Here is a 16,449-nt window from a genome sequence, read left to right as displayed (position 1 = left end):
ACAGAATGTTTGATCAAACTAGGCCACAAGATCAAGGCCAGGGACAATGAAGGCAGAGGCAGCCAGGGCAGCTGGTCCCCAGAAACGATGCCTCTCAAATGGGAGCCCCAGAAACGGCCCCATCCGTGCACCCTGCATCGCCCTGACAGAACGAGGGGCCCTGGGACCTGTCCTGGCTTCATGACCATGGCCACTCAGGGAGGAAGAGAGGCTGGCCCTAGGAGACCTCCAGGCTGCTGTGCTAAATGACACGTCACCCCTTATCAAGCTCTTAGCATGGACCAGGCTCAGTGCCTCGCTCTCCCACCTTAGTGGGAAGGGAGGCATCACTACCCCCGCGTTCCAGGTCTGCACACCGAGGCTCAGAGAGGGAAGAGATCTTCCCCCCACACACAGGCTAACCGGCCTCACAGGACTCCTTGCTGAGACTTCAATCTGATAGGCGCATATGACAGGCAATTATGACTTGTGATTCTCACTTAGATCCTGAATTCATTCTGTGACCAAACCCGTCCAACAACTATTACATGCCAGGCTCGAGCTGGGCATGGATGATACAGGAAGGAGAAGCTGGTGATGTGGGGAGGGCAGAGGCAATGACGCTGGGAAGGCAAGCTGTAAAGTCCCAGGGTGCACGGGGGGAGGCCCTGCCTGCTGCCAGGTGGCCCTGCCCAATGGGCCCCTTTTCTGGGATCGACCAGAATGGCCCCCAGAGCTTAAGTGCCCAGGGACTTTCTAGCAACAGTGACTGACCCCTAGTCTGAGCCGAGCCTCTCAAATTCTCACTTCTGAGAAGGTGAAGCGCAGATAGAGAAAGAGGACCAGAAGCTGCAAGTAGCCAGGGATAAAGCAGGGCACTGTCCCTGAGTCCTGGAGGCTGTCTTGGGTCCGGCCAGCTCAGCGGCCCAGTAGCCTATCTGTGCCCGGGCTGTTCAAAGGGTAGATACCCAGCCAGCAGGCAAAGGTAGGACTGTGCCAGCTGTTAACACAAAGAAACTCTGCTGTGCCCGATCTAGCAACCCCACGTCCCTAAGCTGCCTTCCCTGCACCCCACCCCGTGCCCTCCTGCCACTCTGGATGCTCTAGCCCATCCCCATGATCCAGGAACTGAAGAGTTAATACCCAGTACAGCAAGTGACCTCCACCCTTGCCCTAGTCCTCAGGCCCGGCAAGGTCTGATGATGAAATACTTTGTTCAGAGACCATTCCCATGTGTCTTCCTGTCCAGTTTGCAGGAGGCACTGGCTGTGCCTGATACAAGCCGAGGACCCAATCTCACACGCAGGGAGAGGTTTCCTGGAGGAGCCAGCATCTCCGGGGGCCTTGAAGGAGCTGTGGGAGTGGGCCAAGCAGACGTGGGGGACAAGCAAGCCAGGTGGCAGGTGCAAAGGTGGGAATGGCAGAGGCAGAGGGTCCCACGGGGAGGCTGACACAGAAGGCTACAGACGGGAGGAAGAAAGCCAGTGTCTGTGTGGCACCCTGACACGGGCCCTGGGACATGCCTCCATGCTCGCTGAACACAGAAAACACAAACACCCAGATTGCGAACATCATGACCTCCAGCAGGAAATGAAACAACACAGGAAAGCCTGCAGTCGCTCAGTATTTCATGTTTTTACCAAAGATGGTTCACTGCACCTTCTCCATAATGCTGGGTAATAAGACGGCCTGAGATTCGAATAGTTAACCTGAACCTCCCGTGGGTTCACACTGTGGTCCACTTGGAAAGAACACCCCCGGCTGCAGGGAGACAATCCGTGGTTCCACCCGGCTGCCCGGGGCAGGCTGGCAACCAGGAGCATTCCATCAAAATAACATCTTCCCCACTGAGCACTCCCTCCGTCCCCTCTCCTCATTCAGCACATTCCGTGCGGGGTGTTACGCGTCCCCAGACACGTTTGCTGAGGCCTGGCCCATCACTTTTATTGCTAACTGTGCCTCCAGTTTTAGAGCCATGCCACTTCCATATGCGCCATTTCCACTCTTTTCAATTATTCTTCATCCTAAGGGCTCTCAACCAAGAGCAGGCCGTCTCTACCCCTGTGGATATTTGAAGTAACAGCATCCATTTATATGGCTTTGCAAGTAAATGATAGTGTTCCTTCTCCTCTATCATCTCACTTACTCCTCACCCCAACTCTGCATGGTCAGCGTCGCCATCCCACTTCAGAGACAGAAGACTGAGGCTCACAGAGACTAAGGGGCGTACCTGTTGCCCTGAATGGAAGAGCTGAGCCAGGTCTGAGGCCTCCTAACCCAGTGTTCACTGCGCCACGTTCAGCCATTTCTCAAACTGAGGAACAGCAGGGTGGGAGAGTGGGCCTCAGACTGGCCAGGGCTTTATCTGCTGTGTGGCCTCACACAGGTGTCCTCACCTCTCTGGGCCTCTGTTTTCTCAACTGTGAAATGGCAGTAACATGCAGGATTGTCCCGAAGATCAGACTCCCGGTGAACAGTACTCCCTCCATGACTGGTCACTCCCCATCCTGTCGTTCCCCAGTCAGCATCATGATTAGGACAAAGAGAACAGATTCTTGAAAGGAACTTTTTTTTTTTAAAGTGCAATTTACCTGTTAGCCACTAGAGTGCAGTCAATTTCTGGTCGCTTTGTTTTGGGAATGACATACAGTGGGTATCTGTCCCCATGTCGAATGAACACATGCACCGAGACCAGCTTAAAATGATGCGGAGCATGACCTGCGAGAGACAGACAGACATAAAGAGAGAGACAGACACACTGTATTGTTATCACTCAGGAAGTGTCAATTCTTTTCACTGCACTGACGTGAGGAGGGGTAACTGGGAGCAGGGTGCGGTGCTGGGGTCCAGGTGGGGAGAATAGACTCACTGGCAGGGCAGAGGGACATGAGTGGGCTGCTTATGCCCCAGGCCCCCAGCGGTCACGGGGAGGCTATGGTGGCCAGCTGGAGGCCAGGGAAATGTGGGCAGGAATATTTCTGTGTCCTCGCTCACATCCACAGACTACGGAGGCCCGGAAACAGTCAACAGTGAACACATGTCTTCTCAAATCTCTCATCAAACAAGGCAGGGCACAAACAGATTCAACATCATCCTTTGGTACACTCTCAAAAAAGCAAAATTCAACGTGGAAATCATATTTTCCCATACCTTTCCTGCAAGACACCAGCAGGATGCCCTAAGCCCCAGAGAGCCTACTCAGGAAAGCTGGGGGTGATGCGCTAGAAGTGAGGAAGCTAAGACCTGGGAACTCACTCAAGGGCACCACAGCCTAGTGGCAGCTGCAGGCATTGCGCCCAGGCCAGATGCTCCTCACCACCATGCTGTGCTGTTTGAAGAACCAGTCCCCGGAGGGGTGTCCGTCCAGGAACCAGGTTGGGCAGCGCAGGCAGGCCTACCTTCCATGCTGCGCTCGGCCACACTGGGAATGTTGCAATACAAGAGAGCTTCGTAAAGCGGGTCCATCCCGGGGGGCTCCGTCACAGGGTCGGGCATGATTCTCTTCCGGCTCTTGCTACTCACTCCATTCTTAGCTACGGACACCGGGATCAGGTGGACTGCAAGGGAAGGCAAGCAGGTCACGACACATGCGGTCACTGGGGGGCACCGAGCATGGCTGCATTTTCACCTTGAATAACTATTCTCTCCCGCGGCATAGACTTCAGTGTAGCAAGAAGTCAGCGTTCCCTCCAAGAACTGTTTCTTGAGCCCCCACTGTGCCCTGCCTCTTTCTCGATGCCATGACCCTCTGCTCACTAATAATTATGCGACACCAGCGGGGCCTCACTCACGGTGGGGAAGGAAGAACTAACTTCATTCAAACGGATGACTTCCTTCCCAACACCCTCTGAATTCTGTAAATACGAAGGAAGGAAACCACCAGCTTTTGAGTATCTACGAAGGGCCAGGCATGGGTGTCTGACGCATCTCATTTAATACCATCTGCTGTGCACTGTGTGGCCCCAGAGCCCACAGCACTACGAACGTGTCCGGAAGGAGATGGCTCATCTCATGATGATTTGCTTCTTTTCATTTTTGTTTATTCGTATTGATGGTCCCCATGGAATAGAGAAAAGGAGACAAAGGCAGGGCCAGGACCTAGCCCACAAGCCCCACTCTGGCCTTGGGCAGCAGGCCACCTCAGTTACTTCCCCAAACTCAGTGATCCACAGGGTCCGCAGGTAATGTTACAGCCAGGTGCCCGCAGTCAGCTCGTTAGCTGGGAGTCATAGACTTGTCCAAAGACAGGCCAGCGCCTCTCCTCCAGGGCACCAAGCCAATGCCCATGGTCTCTGGCTCATCTCCCCATGTCGGGGTCTGGCCAGGGGACAGAGGACACAAATCTAGCTGCACACCCGGCCTTCTTCATGCAGCTCTAGCCTGAAGAACCTGCTGTACGCAAGCCTGTTACAAGTGCCTCAAAACTGATTTTTTCCCCTTTAAATATGTTTTTATTGATTTCATAGAGAAAGGAAGAGAGAAAGAGAGAAACACTGATATGAGAGAGAAACATCGATGGCTGCCTCCTGCATGCTCCCTACTGAGGATTGAGCCTGCAACCCGGGCATGTGCCCTGACAGGGAATTGAACTGGCGACCTTTTGGTGCATGGGACGACACCCAACCAACTGAGCCTCACCAGCCAGGGCTCAAAACTGACTTCGCTAAAGCCCTGTGGGGGCCCCCACCCCTGGGTCAGACCACCACCCCTCCTTTCCTTCGGGGGAGTGGCTCCTCCCCCAGGCCAGCTGCCTGGGGTGGTTGGGGTGTCATGCTGCTCCTTCAGGACCCTGTGCTTGCCATGCCGACTGCTCCAGGGATGGGGGCCTGACACGAGCCAACTGTGCCAATACAGGCCCTTTCCAGAAAGACAGGCTTCCCATGGGGAGAGTCCGTTTCACAGGGAGTTGGGCAGCCTCCAGACGCCTGAATCCCGCCATACGTGCCTTAAGCTGTTGTTTCGTCGGTCAGCTCTTGTCTGATCACACAGACACCTGGCAGATTAAAGGTAGCTGTTGGGGACCCAGAGGTGTCCAGTGAAGGTAAGCACAATGGGGCTAGAGCAGTGATGGCGAACCTATGACACGCGTGTCAGAGGTGACACGCGAACTCATTTTTTTGGTTGATTTTTCTTTGTTAAGTGGCATTTAAATATATAAAATAAATATCAAAAATATAAATCTTTGTTTTACTATGGTTGCAAATATCAAAAAAAATTCTATATGTGACACGGCACCAGAGTTAAGTTAGGGTTTTTCAAAATGCTGACACGCCGAGCTCAAAAGGTTTGCCATCACTGGGCTAGAGTGTGGGCTCAACTCTGTCTCGACTGCTCTGGGCTCAGGTGTCCCACAAGTCACACCACGGACTGCACCAGAAAAGTGCATGGGACCCAGGTGAGGCCCCACCATCGGCTTTTTACTACCCTCCTGGCTCCCGGGCCTGCCTCACCCTCAGGCTGAGCTGGCTGCCTCCTGGGGGGTCTGTAGTCACCTCTCCCATGGGACTCCTCTTTTCCAGTGTCATCATAGCCTGTCCTCAGTCCCCTGCCCCACAGCTGTCCATGGTTCTGAATGCAGGCAGGCAGTGTGGGGCTGGGGGCTCACAGTGGAGAAGACCTGGGGCCAGGTGCTGGCTCTGCTCCCACCTCGCTGCGCGTGATGGGCAAGCATTCCTGCCTGCTATGTGTCATTTCCTTCATCTGTACAATGGCCCCTAGTGCTGCCACCTGATTTCCCTGACTTCTTCCTCCCGGTAATCTACAGCTCTTCAATTCCCTCTCCTTCGCCCGCCTGCCAAGGAATAATGATTTGTTCTCACAGGCAATTCCCACAATTCCCTCAGTGCTCTTCAATCCACTAAGTTGCCTTAAATGCCCAATCTGTCTCTACCGTGCCCTGAATATAAAAATGTCTGCGTGTAATTCTCAAGTATCAACCAGAACCACAACACCGGCGCCCACAGCTTTGTTATCTGCCTTCGGTTATTTGTTTTGAAAGGCCTGGGTGGGAATCGGGTTTACAGGTAAAATGTGAAAATCAAATTCCCATCTGTACATGCTGTGACACTTGGTTTTACACAGACGAGATGGAGTGGGGGAATCCACGGTTCCCACTGTGATCTACCCACTTTGGCCCACGACAGAAGACCAGCCTTTTCTTGTTACCCTCATTCCTCATCATTCCCTGTTCCTCACTCGTGTTGCCTCCTGGGGAGCCACTGTTAGGAGCTAGTCAGTGCTTTGGGTGCCAGTGACGAGAGCCAGGAAATCACAACAGGGGTGACTCCCGGGGTTGGGGGCTCAGCTCCTGCCCTAGGCGGTCCCCAAGCTCTTATCTCCTCTCTGCCGGACCCCCCCTCGGACATCTGCTACTGAGACCCACGTCCACGGGACCGCCAGAGTGCAGGGCAGAGCCCACCGCGGCCTGTGCCCGAGCCATGTGCAGCCTCTCGGGGGGCCACTGTCAACTGGCCTCGACCTAACGGGGTCCTTTGGGTTACATGATGGTCTCCAAATCAAACCAGACATCACAGAGATTCCAGGACAGGACCCCACCCCCTCCCCAAATAACTGTGGAAAGAATGTCAGCCTCCTTAACCATCTCAGGGCCTAGATCTCCTCTGCCTCACCTTTGAGAGTCTCATAAAAGCTACTGATCCTCACCCTTGAAAAAGGACCATATATGCAAACTTTTGATTTTGATTTCTGGGGGTTCATGGGACCCTCAAACCACACGAGACAATATGGACATCTGTGGACTCAGGCTAAGGACCAAGCTCTCTGTGTGCACACCTGACTTTACCCTCTTATTCAGGATTTAGATTCTGCCCTCATGGATTAAAAAACTGTGGTATATATGTACCATATACATATATGGAATATTACTCAGCCATAAAAATATTAAATCCTACCATTTGTGACAGCGTGGATGGACCTAGAGGGCATTATGCTAAGTGAAATAAGTCAGCCAGAGAAAGACAAACACTGTCTGATTTCACTCATATGTGGAATCTAAAGAACAGAATAAACTGATGAAGAAAACAGAAGCAGATTCATAGATACAGAGAACTGGTGGTTGCCAGAGGGGAGGGGGGTTGGGGCACTGGGTGAAAGAGGTGAAGGGACTAAGAAGCACAAATGGGTAGTTACAAAACAGTCACAGGGAAGTAAGCAAAACAGGAAATACAGTTAATAAGCTATTACAATAACTATTACAATAACTATGTATGGTGCCAGTTGGGGTACTGGAAATATCAAAAGAAGCACTACGTAAAGTATATGATTACCTAACCACTAAGCTGTACACCAGAAACCAATATAAAATAAAATGTAAAAAAATAGAAGAGTCTGCCCTCAAGCCCTCATTCCTGATCAGCTTCACACACTGCCCCATTCAAACCCTTCCCTCAAGGGGGGAGGGGGATAAAGGGGGGGAAGGGGGGACTGCTGTCAAGACCACAGGGGTTCACTCTGATGACCGCTTGCTGAACTCTACACGGACTTTCTCTCTTTCTCTCTCTCTCTCTGTTAAAAATGCCATCAGCTTGGAACAGGAGCTCTATGGCCAAGACAGCAGGGAGTGGGGTCCCGAGCTGGTCAGCGCGCGCAGTGACGCAGCTCCACCTGGGCGGCTCCCCGTGTGCCTGGCTCGCCCCCTCGGTGGTTACCGCCATGTAAACACATCTGGAGCGTTCTCTCCTAAGCTGGCTCTCTTCATACAGCCTGGCGATCCGCAAACACTCCCCTTTCACTGACACTCTCTAGTGGTATTAGTTTATCTCCTCTAGATGGGAGATTCCCTTCTTCTCAATGCTGCTGACCACACGTGCACACACAACACACACAGGTATTCCCACGTAAAAGTTAATATTTTATGACAAGCTTCCAAGTCGATGGAGACAGCTCTATGTAATCGCAGAGTAAAGGATGCAGGGGTGTTTACTATTGGACACTGGTTGCCTTCCCCCTTCTTCCTGTTATAAGCAAGGCTGCAATGAACACCTGTTCTTAGCAGAAATTCTCTAAGATCAGAAACAAGAAAGAAAGAAAGAAAGAAAGAAAGAAAGAAAGAAAGAAAGAAAGAAAGAAAGGGAGAATTGGAGGAAGGAGGGAGGGAGGGAGGGAGGGGGCCACCTAGGAAGAAAACGAGCAATGACCCACAAACATGTGTCCGAAGGCCCTGCTACATGATGTTCCCGCCCCCTCCAGTGTAAGTACATGAGCTTGAAATGTTGTGATGAAAGTTGACTCGTCAGAATTAATTTTGTCGCTAATCTACAGAATTTTCTTCACCCACAGACACTTAACTCTATGTGGTAGCTGCACATGAAGTGTTCAGAGGAAACTCAGAAATTAGTCGGAAAATAAACCTCCAAGAAAAGGATCAAAGTTAATTTTAAAAATACTAAATAAAACATGTTAGTGATGATGATGCTATGGGGATATGACAGAACTCTTCAGTTAAAAACACAAGCCCTCATTACTAATTCCCCATTCTATTCAAATCGAACTCACCAAAACAAAAACCTGGGAAGCACCTTACTATAGCTTTGAAAATAGAGTAGGCAGAACATGCCACCCTTGGTGTTCTGAGGGTTGCATCTCCAAACCTTTGCCACCAAAACGTAGCGATATTCATGAATCCCCAAGTTTGCACATACCCCTGGGGCATATGTTTCTCTGCATAAAATATACACCCGACACAGAGGAAAGAAGGACAAAGTCCCCCGCTGGACAGCGGGACCCGGCCTGGTCAGCAACTGAGCTCAATCTCGGCTATTGTCACCAGAATTGGTGCCTCCACCACGTGCCTCGGACCTTCAGGGACGCCCACAAGTAGTTGGAGCTGCAAACGCTAAGGAGAGTGACCTTACAGAGCAACGGAGGCTGAAGCAGCCAGGGACTGAAGGACCAAGCAAGGCACGTATCACACACCCCGGCGTGGTGTGTGTTCTTGCAGGGACCCCGGCTTTCCTATTCAGAGGCAATTTTCTACTAATTTCTACACTGTTCTACCATGCATGGCGGTTCTCCTCCCGAGCATATGGCAGATGCAAAGCAGCCTAAGGCGGGGATGTGGGGGCTGGAAGACACAGGAAAATGATGGCTCTGCAGGGAAGAAAGGTGCTGGGGGACTACAGAACACACACACACATAGCCCACATGCACACCCCCACGACATGCACACACATACCCCACATGCACACCCCACACACCCCACATGCAAACACCCACGACATGCACACACATACCCCACATGCACACCCCCCACACACCCCACATGCACACACACAAACCACATGCACACACCCCCACATGCACACACACAAACCACATGCACACACCCCCACATTCACACACACACCACATGCACACACACAAACCACATGCACACCCCCCCACATGCACACACACACCACATGCACACACACAAACCACATGCACACCCCCCACATGCACACACACACCACATGCACACACCACAAACATTCACACACCACACATGCACACACATACCACATGCACACACACAAACCACATGCACACACACACCACATGCACACACACACACCACATGCACACACCACAAACACACACACACCACACATGCACACACATACCACATGCACACACACAAACCACATGCACACACACCACAAACATACACATACCACACATGCACACACACCACACATGCACACACATACCACATGCACACTCACACACCACATGCACACACATACCATATGCACACACACCACACACACACATGCACACACACCACAAACATACACACACCACACATGCACACACGCCACACATGCACACACATACCACATGCACACACACCACAAACATACACACACCACACATGCACACACACCACACATGCACACAATACCACATGCACACTCACACACCACACTCACACACATACCATATGCACACACACACCACACACACATGCACACACACCACATGCACACACCACCACAAACATACACACACCACACATGCACACACACCCCACATGCACACTCACACACCACATGCACACACACCACAAACATACACACACCACACATGCACACACGCTCCACATGCACACACATACCACATGCACACTCACACACCACATGCACACACACCACATACACACCCCACATGCACACACACACCCCACATGCACACACACACCACATGCACATACACAACTCAGACTCACCACACACACATCATTCACACTTACCACACATACACCACCCCAACACACATACCACCTACTCCCACACCACCACACATCACACACACACATATACACATACACATATACAACTGAGACTCACCACACACACATCATTCACACACTCACATCCCACACACACCACCCCCAACACACACAGAGCTGGGTAAGCTGGGCTCCACAGCTGCCCACCTGAGAACTTGGGGCAGTTACCTGCCTCCCTTGGCTCAGGGCCCCACCCCTCTGCTGCTGTTCTGTCTCCTTCACAGCCTCTCTGCCTCCATCTGCCCAGATTTCCTCTTTTCCCTCGATCTGCACCACCAGGCACAAACCCCGGAGCTGAGCTGAGGAAGCTGGGAGGGTGGGAATGTGGAGAAAGAGAGAGCTCGTATTCCCGAAGGGGCGGCCCCACCCAGCTGCTCAGGGACTGTGGGTCTTGGCTTGCTGGGCAGTCTGGTTTTTAAAGGAGGGGTTGGAGGTTTATGTGAAATTGCCTAGCTTTAAAACGTTGGTAAATAAATTTTAAAATGTGAAAACACGGTTGAGCCAAACAAAAACAAACCTACAGGCTGTCGGTCTGGAGTGGCTTCCACATGCTCCTGGGAGACCTGGTCTCCCCAAGAGGATACCAAGTCCCAAAACAGGGGCTCTGGACAGGGGCTCCTGGGCTCAGCCCCTGAAATCACCCGCTGGCAGGACACCACACCATTCACACCCCACCCACGTGGGCCTTCAGCACCTCCAGTGCCCCAGCTCTTCCTCCTGCTCTGCCCCAGCTCCTCCAGTTGTCGGCACCTGGTCCTGCCTCTCCTCTTGCTCCGAGTGCTCTCCCTGGGCCTCCTCGCCCACCCCAGAGACCCATCAGCCCTGCATGGCTGACCTCCTAGCCTATGTCCGGGGCGTTTCCTTCAGCCTTCAGCACACGTATCCCATGTGGACATGAGACGTTTATGTGAGCGAATGCATGAATGCATGGGTGAAGGAAGCATCTACTGAACTACCCGAGCCAAACTCCTACGTGCCCCTGGGTTGCCTCGAGCATTGCCCACCCACCAGCCTCTGAACAGGTAGCACCCAAAATTGTGTTCACTAGACTCACCCCGGGGGCCTGTTATGAATGCAGATTCTGGGTCCCACTCATACTAAGACTGCGAGTCTGCAGCGAGGGGTCCAGAAGGTTCTCTCTCTTTTTGCTTTTGGAACATGCATTCTAACAAGCTCCTGGGCCGCTCTGATCAGGTGCTCAGGAGACCAGACTTTGGCAAACGCTATACTGAACTGGGGTCTTTCCAAGACACAAATCTGATGGTGCCTTCCCTGCTTCAGTGGCTCCCCGCACCTGCAAGATATAAAGTGATGGTGGCGGTGCCCTGGCCTGTGTCCACTTTCACAGCTACACACAGGTGACGAGCCTCAGCTTCTCTTGCTCTGCCTTTGCATTCCCATCTCCATCAGCCAGGAATGCCCATCCCAGCTTCTTCCTAAGCCAACTCCTACTCATCTCTCAAGGATGAAGCTCAGATGAACCCCTTCTGAGAGTCTTCTCTGACCTCCAAGGTCAGTTTCTTGTCCTCTACCCTCCCATGTCACCCTGCCATAAATTCTCTATTTCATTTTATTTAACAAACACGCATACAGTGATTACCGTGTCAGGCACTATTCTAAGTGTTGTATAAATATCAGCTTACTTAATCCTTTGCCGACCTTATGAAATAGGAACTCTCATTATCCCCATTTTACAGATGAGGAAACTGAGGCACAGAGAAGGGAAATAATGTGCCACACAGCTGGCAAGTGGAGGACAGGGATTCGATCGAGGCAGTCTGGCTCCAGAGTCCATGCTGCCGCCTCTGACGGGTCCTACCACATTGCACACTGTGTCCTAGGCACCTGCTCCTGACTCTCCACTAGACAGAGAGCTTCTGCAGCCTGGGAGAGATTAACCTCCCAGCCCAGGGCCTCGTAAACTGCAAACCCAGGGAAGCTCCGCTGAGGGACAGAGCTGTGCATGCTCATGACCCGGGATCGACAAGGAACACACAAGTCGCAAAACCTGAGTCTGAAGTGACTTCAAATGGGATCAGGTGCAATGAGCTGCCTAATAGTCTACTCTTCAGAGAGTGGCGCTCCAGAGGTGGCACACCACCCGCTCCACCTCCGCGGACGCTTGACTGAAATGTGTCTCCATGGCCACGCAGAACAGGCCCAACTCCTCCTGCAAGGGCTCTTCGCTACTGCACACAACCCTGGCTTTCACTTCTGCAGGGCAATTACCTGGGGATCGGATTCTCCCTTGGAACCTGCTCTGGTCAATTGGGCTGAGGAAGGTGACCCCAGATAGAGGTGCCATGTGCCAATTTCGATTAACTCCTACCACAGCCAATGAACTCTGATAAAAAACAAAGTAAAGTATGATGTATTACACACACACACGCACGCACGCACGCACGCACACACACTCACTCAGCTAGAGTAACACAAGTCTCTGCAGCCTCTGAAGCAGCAAGAGCCCTGGTTTCTGAGGACGGTGGGACTCTGTACTGCTGCTGAAAAGGTTTATGCTGATTGGGCTTCCGGAGCCAAGGGGTTTCCCACAAGCGCTCTGTTCTCACACCAACACTGCAAAGCAACAACCATGATCAGCTCCATTTTACAGGAGAAACAGAGGCTCCAGGAGGTCAAGCTTGCCCAAGGGCACACGCTGCTAAGAGGCAGAGCATCCTTCAAACCCAGGGGGCTGACTCCAGAGCCTGCCTGCTCCTGTGCCGCTGCCATTGGGGGAATGCGGGTTGGAACAGTGACATGAGCATGAAACGAGCGCCCAGGAAAGGCTGCTCGGGAGCAGGAAAATGGACGATTACACATGAGCAGAAAAAGGAAAAACGACGAATCGTTCACGAGTCCTCACGGCCCGACGGCCTTTCCCTGTTGTGCTCAAGGAGTCCCTCAATCTGCGGTGTTACTTTCCCCCCTTGTGCTCATTTTAACAGGAATAATAAAGATATTCATGCCTAGCTGCTCCCTTCTACAATTTAAAAATCAGGAACTTTGGAATGTCCCTATTTCAAAACTCAGAAACATCAAGGACTTGAAAATACAAAATGAATGATTTTCATTAAAGGCTATTAGCATATAGCAAGATATTAGTACCACTTAAAATAAATGTATTTTGAGAAACTATGAACTGCATCTTAACCTTTTTTTATCCTCTCTCTACCAGCTCTACTCCTGACATTGGAGAGAAATGCCCAACACACATAGCCCTTAATAAATATATGTGGGTTCACAGACACACTTTCTGTATCAAGGGAGAGAAAAATGCTTATTTGAAAAACCCGATTTTTAAAACTGTAACCTGTGTCATAACTTTCTCATGTTCAAAACATCAGAAAAAGAAAGTTACCAACAGGACAAGAGAAAATACACAATCACTTGCAGAAGTAAAACTGTACTGTTTACTTAAAGCATGAGAAAACCAAGTTATATCTGATTGCCTCAACCATATTCCTTAAAATAATTGTAAGTGCTAATTTGATATTCAAAAATTAGTCAAAAGAAACGGCGAAGAAAAAGTCCCTGTATTTCAGGGTAGGAATAAAAACGTAAGTGGGACTCAAGCATCTATCTTCGTATCATAAGTTAGTGAAGTTTCTAACACCATAAAAATTAGCAACCAACCAAGCAATTAAATAAAGCAATTACACTCCATTGCCACAGACATGGGTAAATGCCCAAATTACATGTTACCTAGAAGCAGAAGAGCAGTCAGAGCATCCATATCTCAACAGCTTTCCGAACGGCAACGCATCCAAGAAGGAGAGAGCTCAGACCCACGCAGGCTAATTTGCCCTGAAAAATTTTCCTTTCAGAAAGTATGGCTGAAAATTGGCTCTCCTCAAACAGAAGGGACTTTCACAAGAGTTATATAAGCAAAACACACAGGCCAATTCAGTGACGTGGGCACCACCTCATGCAAAAGCAACGCAGCCAACACAAGTAACCCCCATTCACGTCCCAGATCCCGGCAGCTTTTCAGAATAAAAATCCAGGCCGATTGGAACTTCCCACCTCTGCAACCCAAGGATGGAAAATTTTTAATGAAAAGTTACACACAATTAAACAACCGAGAGTCCTAGCACACTTTTTGGAAAGGATTCCTACTTTACGGTTCGTTAACCATCTGGAGTATCTTTAAACTTCCTCCGTGCGCCTAATCTTGAAGGCTTTTCCTATTCTGGACGGATAAACGAGTCCTTTAAATTCTTTCTACGGTTAGAGACAGGCTGTCATATGCACCAGATGGGTGCATGGAGTCGGTCACAAACTGGAGGTGAATCAGGGAAACTTGCTCAAAGCCTCCTCTCTTCAAACCACTTTTTCCAAATGCCAATCTTTCCCACGTTCGTGGAACACCCCACTCGCCAAGCCACCTGCTCGTTTTCCATCATTCAAACTGCGGCAGAAACACCACCTCCTCACAGAGCCTTCCTCAGCGGTGATGGGTGCCAACCACTTGTCTCCCGCCCATGAGGGTGAGGAGGTAAATGGAGGGAAGGCAGGCGACAGCAGGAACACCATTCCCAGCATGGCACAGACCGGGAGAGGGAAGCAGCGTCAGCCTGCTTTTCAGAGAAGGCGGAGATTCATTCATTCACCTAACAAACAGCATGAAACACCTACTGTGTGGTGGGCAGTGCAGTTCCTCGGGTACCCAGGGAAACAAGGTGTGGACCCCTCGCTCCGAGAGCAGACAGTCACGTAGGAGGAAAAGACACAAGAACTGAAAATGATGGTAGCGCACGGTTAGTGCAAGAAGGAAACAGAGTCAGGACGATGTACAGCAAAGAAGCACCAGACTCGGCTGGGGGCCCTGGAAGGTTCCTGGAGGCGAAAAGGGCTGAGAGAAGGGGGAGGTGGGGTGGTAGGGAGGTGAGGAGGAGAGCACTCCAGGCAGAGGGGCCAGCGGGATCCGGGCACAGAACAGGCTGGCTATGGAGAGAATGCCAAGCAACTGGGCAAGGCTGTGCCATCAAGTCCAAGGTGAGAGAGGCCACAGGATGGCGAAGGGCCTCCAAGACCATGGGCCATCGGTGAAAGGTTACAACCAAGGGTTGTAGGGCCGGATCTGTGTTTGAGGACGGTGCACGGATCTGGGCCCAGCCTGTCCCAGTGAAGAGCAAAGTGCTGGGCAGGGAGGTCTGGGGCCTGGCTTCACCGGCCAAGCTCTCGCCTCAGCACATGCAATTTCCCTGCTGCCCAGGGGGCTGAGTTTCATACCTAATGCCCCCATCTTCCCCAACAACTCCCACCCACTGCCCACTGAACATAAAATAGACACCAATCCGCAAAGAACCAGCCAGAAGGTCAAATACCTCAGCTCGGAGTGGCTTGGCATGACAAGAAAACAAGCTGGGCCACTCAGTGACTCTGGGAAGCTAAGAATCCGGGAATAACCAGGCAGTTTAGGAATCTGTGCAGAAGCCAAAAATGGGCCACAAGGCCTAGTGAGCGCTCTTGTCCCTCAGCCAAGAAAGATGCCGGAACAATTCAGGGGTTTAGGATTCCTGCTCCCAGCCATCCGCCATTAGCACCAGTAACAAAAAGACTCGGTTGTTTTCAACCCCACTGTCCACTTGGACGACAGGGGCTTTGGGCCCACTTGCTCGCCTGGAGGGCCCTGTGTTTCAGAGTGAGCGCCCCCCCTCCCGGATACTCACAGAACTGCAGGCTGAGGCTCAGGAGGGCCAGCAGCGCAGCGAGCGCCAGCAGCAGCAAGAAGCGATTGCGGAAAAGCATTATTATTTGTTCTGTCTCCTCCTCATGGTTTCACCTCAAACCGGGAACATGCCCTGTGGACAAAGCAGAGGCGATAAGCATGTGCTCTGAGCTGGAGTTTGGCAACTGATGAAAATAATCCAATTAGCCCAGGCCTCCGGCAGGCAGACGTGAGTCCTCGCTGGAGAACAATGGGGAGCTTCGGGTTCCGTCTCTGCCCCCAAATGAGGCCGCCAAGAATGGGTCTGTCAGATTAATGAGAGGAAACCAGCTCGTGAATGGCTCGTTTACCTGATACCAACCGGGAATGAGATACTTCACAGCGTGACCTTTCCAAAGAAGAAGGTAAAGGAAGTTTATTGAGCACTTATTAGTACAGTGTGCCAGACAGTGAAGTGTTTCCGGGACCAGCTCACGCTCACCCCATTCTGACCCCCAACTACTGTGTCTGT

The 16,449-nt window shown here is 51.5% G+C and overlaps 1 protein-coding gene across 5 annotated transcripts in view; it reads right to left on the bottom strand.

The window, feature by feature from the left end:
* The window catches only part of PXYLP1 (2-phosphoxylose phosphatase 1), a 67,813-nt gene that overhangs the window by 10,107 nt on the left and 41,257 nt on the right, over positions 1-16,449 (bottom strand). For 3 of the 5 annotated variants that reach the window (XM_070433509.1, XM_070433510.1, XM_070433511.1), the window contains exons 2-4: positions 15,940-16,071; positions 3,378-3,536; positions 2,571-2,697 (exon numbers count right to left, since the gene is read on the bottom strand). In XM_070433509.1, coding sequence (XP_070289610.1) covers positions 2,571-2,697; positions 3,378-3,536; positions 15,940-16,018 — 365 coding nt within the window. In that variant the 5' untranslated portion in view covers positions 16,019-16,071. Of the gene's footprint in view, positions 1-2,570; positions 2,698-3,377; positions 3,537-13,969; positions 14,101-15,939; positions 16,072-16,449 lie in introns of those variants that run through there. The other 2 variants (XM_070433512.1, XM_070433513.1) reach the window with 2 other exon arrangements.

Source organism: Myotis yumanensis, unplaced genomic scaffold (assembly GCF_028538775.1).
Source record: "Myotis yumanensis isolate MYYU_CA2020_CCGP unplaced genomic scaffold, mMyoYum1.0.hap1 SCAF_14, whole genome shotgun sequence".
Lineage (NCBI taxonomy): Eukaryota > Metazoa > Chordata > Mammalia > Chiroptera > Vespertilionidae > Myotis > Myotis yumanensis.
This window is presented reverse-complemented; position numbering and strand designations above follow the sequence as displayed.